The 4,362-nt window shown below is 48.4% G+C and overlaps 1 protein-coding gene across 1 annotated transcript; it reads left to right on the top strand.

Annotated features, from left to right (window-relative positions):
- Window positions 1–286: 286 nt before the first annotated feature.
- LOC130572199 (tetratricopeptide repeat protein 30B-like) lies at window positions 287–2,825 on the top strand. Its single transcript, XM_057363718.1, has one exon. The coding sequence runs from the start codon at window positions 332–334 to the stop codon at window positions 2,330–2,332; it is 2,001 nt and encodes a 666-aa protein (XP_057219701.1). The 5' UTR covers window positions 287–331; the 3' UTR covers window positions 2,333–2,825.
- The last annotated feature ends 1,537 nt before the right edge of the window (window positions 2,826–4,362 follow it).

The raw sequence follows: 4,362 nt of genomic DNA, 5'->3' as shown, positions 1-4,362 counted from the left end.
GGGAATCGGCACTGAACACGCCGTGTCAGTGCAAGGGAGACGGGGGCAAGGAGGGAAACAGGAGGGAGGACAAACGCAGAGGAGGCGGCTCCTCTCCCGGCACCAGCTCCACTTGCTGCMGGGCGGCCGGTCAATCCCGGGTACRGCRGCCGAMGCCATTCCCCGCCGGCAGCGSTGACCCGACCCCCGCGCCCCGGGCCGCGCCCACAGCACTGCGCGCACCGCCGCTTCCGGGGCAGCACCGCCCMACCGGAGCACTTCCGCCCGGCGCCACCGTTGCCATGGCAGCGACAGCCTCGCTTCCGCCCCGCCGCGGCGAGGCGGGCCCGCCATGGAGGCCGCGCCGGTCCCCGACGGGCAGCACACGGCCGTGGTGTACGGGCTCATCGGCGCCGGGCGCTACGCAGAGGCGGTGTCCCTGCTGAACCGCGGSCTGCAGAAGAACTGCCGCTCCCGGGGCTGCCTCTCTCTGCTGGGCTACTGCCACTACCAGCTGCAGGAGTTCGCGGCGGCGGCCGAGTGCTACGAGCAGCTGGTGGCGCTGCATCCGCAGCTGCTCCCGTACCGGCTGTGCCATGCGCAGGCCCTCTACAAGGCCGGTCTGTTCGCCGAGGCCTTGCGCACCGCCAGCCCRCTGCTTGACGCCCCCGCCTTCCACCGCCGGGCCCTTCGCCTCCAGGCCGCTGTCCACTATGCGCAGGGCGACCTCCCGGCGGCCCAGAGCCTGGTGGAGGAGGAACTCGCCGCCGCTGCTGATGGTGGCCCCGGAGCGACCGAGGACCCTTCGGGGCGGGCCGATGCCGAGGTCAACCTGGGCTGCCTGCTGTACCGGCAGGGACGGCACGAAGAGGCCAGCGGAAAGTTTGCCAGCGCCATGCAAGTGTTGGGCTACTGCCCGGAGCTGTCCTACAACATGGCGCTGTGCTCCTACGCGGCCAAGCAGTACCCTGCTGCCCTCAAGTACATCTCTGACATCATCAAGCACGGCATCCACCAGCACCCAGAGCTCAGTGTGGGCATGACCACCGAGGGCATCGATGTGCGCAGCGTGGGCAACACGCTGCTCCTGCACCGCACGGCCCTGGTGGAGGCATTCAACCTCAAGGCAGCYATCGAGTACCAGCTGCGCAATGTCCGAGCGGCGCAGGAGGCACTCACGGATATGCCGCCGAGGGCCGAGGAAGAGCTGGATCCGGTCACGCTGCACAACCAAGCACTAATGAACATGGACAACCAGCCCACTGACGGGTTTGGGAAACTACAATTTCTTCTCCTGCAGAACCCTTACCCACCGGAAACTTTTGGTAACTTGCTGCTCCTCTATTGCAAGCATCAGTACTATGACCTGGCAGCTGATGTGCTGGCAGAGAATGCCCATCTGACCTACAAACTGCTCACACCTTACCTGTACAACTTTTTGGATGCCATTATTACATGTCAAACTGCCCCTGAGGAGGCTTTTCACAAGCTAGATGATTCAGCAGGGACCATAACTGAGCAGTTGAGAAAACTCACAAAGCAGGTACAGGAAGCTAGGCAAAACTGGGATGATGAAGCTCTAAAAAAGGCAATTAATGAGTATGATGAGACTCTGGATAAATATGTACCTGTCTTGATGGCCCAGGCAAAGATTTACTGGGACATGAAGAACTATACAATGGTAGAAAAGATCTTCCACAAATCAGTGGAGTTCTGCAAGGAACACGAGGTGTGGAAGCTCAATGTGGCTCACGTGCTTTTCATGCAAGAGGGCAAGTATAAAGAGGCTATTAGCTTCTATGAGCCAATAGTTAAAAAGCACTACGACAACATTCTCGATGTCAGTGCCATTGTGTTAGCAAACCTCTGCGTTTCCTACATCCTGACAAGCCAGAATGAAGACGCAGAGGAACTAATGAGGAAGATTGAGAAGGCAGAAGAGCAGCTGTCCTATGATAATCCTGATAAAAATACCTACCATCTTTGCATAGTCAATCTAGTCATTGGTACCCTGTACTGTGTGAAGGGAAACTATGACTTCGGTATTTCCAGGATCATTAAAAGCCTGGAGCCATATAACAAAAAACTGAGCACTGACACGTGGTATTATGCCAAACGGTGCTTCCTGTCCTTGCTGGAGAACATGTCCAAGCACATGATCATGCTGCGGGACAGTGTGATTCAGGAGTGYGTGCAGTTTCTGAAGCAATGTGAACAGTATGGAAGAAACATCCCAGCTGTCATTGAGCACCCCCTTGAAGAGAGTGGGATGCACAGTGGGAAAAACACAGTCACCTATGAAGCCAGGCTTCTGAGGGCGCTGATGTATAGGATCACTGGGTGGGCTGAGTAAATGTTGTTACCATACAGCAGAAATGAGAACTTGGTTCTTTTCTTGTGCTTGTGAGGTGATGCTAATCCTCACAAAAATCTGTATAATGATTTTGTGCTGTATTTTAACAATGTTCAGTAGAAAACAAAGTATTTTTATAAAATGAAGCTGCACCAAATAATTTGGTGCATTCTCAGTAACCAGTCACATTAAATAAAGCTTAATAAATGTTGACCAAGAACATCATTATAGAAATATGATAGTTTTCACCCATAAGACAATATTTATCCTTCTGAAATTTTGATCAAGTTTCTTTACATTGGTTGACATTTGAAAAAAAAAATTATATGTCTCTTCTAGAATGGCATTTGAAGAAAAATTTGTTTTAATTCTCTAGTTTGTGCCTGTGTGTGAAACATTCCTTTCTTCTGCCTTTYCCAAGGTATTTTTAATATGTTGCAGATTACATTGATAGTATGTTTAAACACAAGAAATGGTTTTACATTAAAAAATCAGTTCTATAAATGTGTTTCCTTTTGCTAACTCATTAATAATGCGCAAGCGTTCTAGCAAATTCTAGCAACTAATACGAACACCAGGAATATATCCCAAGAAGGCTCTGTTAGGATGATACCTTGGTTTAGACCTACCCTCGAACTAAAATTTGTATGACTGGACATAACTGGCTTCAGAGAGACTGCTCCGTGGTGCCCCTCAGAGTGCCAGTGCCCACATCATCTGTGTGGCAGCTGTTGCCCTGCAAACCTRCTTGGTAGCAAGTGCTTACATAGTAATGCAATCCTTCATGTGCAGCCTCTAATCCAAATACTATTCCTTAAACAGTCTCTGGTAAGAGACCCCCTGAATGTGGAATTAAATTCTTATCCATTTTTCTTAAAAAACCCCATGTAACTTCAATTTTGTGCAAGATTTACAGCTTCTACCCTTCTGCTTCAGTTTTCCTCCTTGTGTTACTCTTCCTGCATCTCTCAACAGTTCTCCAAAACCCTGTTTATTTGCTTAATTCTTTGACTTGGCATTTCTGTCACCCTGGCATCAGTCAGTATATTTTCTCAACAGTCTTCCCATCCCTTTTCAAGTATACTGTGTGCTCCACAGTGAAGTGGAACCAAARTGCCTTCCAGTGTTTTTATGCAGTCTGGTTCTGTGCTCCATGGCWGCTCTCATTTTTGTGTATTCTGCCTTTTGAAGCAATGCATGAGCTGAAGGTTTTAAAATAAGRATCAAAAATCCATGGCTTTAACTCATTTGCTTACCTTTGATACTGGTTCCCTAAAGGGATGTCCTGGGGCCATTATGGAATCAGGCTGCTCATCCCTCAGAATCCAGTTTCTATGCTGTGGTTTACCTGGAAAGAGAACAGCATTTTTTAAGTTTTGAAACTATCAGAAAGGAATAGAATAATTGATCCTTTCAGAGAGTTAATGTATATATGAACTGCACAGACCTGCAACCATTTCAGCCTAGAGAAAGTCAACTCTTGGCTGCTGGGGGAGAAGCTTGTCAGGGCTGAGCATATCATGTGCAGCTAAAGGAAATGACTGTGGGTTAGGTCATGCTACAGTTTACCCTAAACTTCCTATAACAGTAAAWTAAAATAAAATTTAACAATGTCAAGAATGGAGAAATGTTCTAGAGAGACTAGAGAGCAGACAGGAGATGCAGCAGAGTGTCCTGGAGAGGCCTCCACAGCTCATCACTAGGCCATTAAGCTCCTGATTATTGTGATATTAAATACTTCCCACCACTGTTTCCCCACAAGACCTGTGGTTTCAAATTTTGTTCACCTCTGTGAAGCAAAGCAGCAGGCTGTAAAGCATTTCTCTAATTTACAGTGCAATTGTATTATATATTATGCAGCATAAACAGCATGACCTTTAAAAAGTTTTTTAAAAGTCACACCACATAACATCATCTGAAGTACAGTAATTGGCWATGCCCTTTATTTAATATTCATTGTGCGTTTTCTGTAAAAGTCACTGGACATTTAAAAAAAAAAATCACTTTGCAGATTTGTGCCCATGCAATTG

Source organism: Malurus melanocephalus, unplaced genomic scaffold, assembly GCF_030028575.1.
Source record: "Malurus melanocephalus ecotype Western Australia unplaced genomic scaffold, MMel_1.1 scaffold_30, whole genome shotgun sequence".
Taxonomy (NCBI): domain Eukaryota; kingdom Metazoa; phylum Chordata; class Aves; order Passeriformes; family Maluridae; genus Malurus; species Malurus melanocephalus.
Note: the sequence above shows the minus strand (reverse complement) of the source record. Positions and strands in the feature narration are given on the sequence as shown.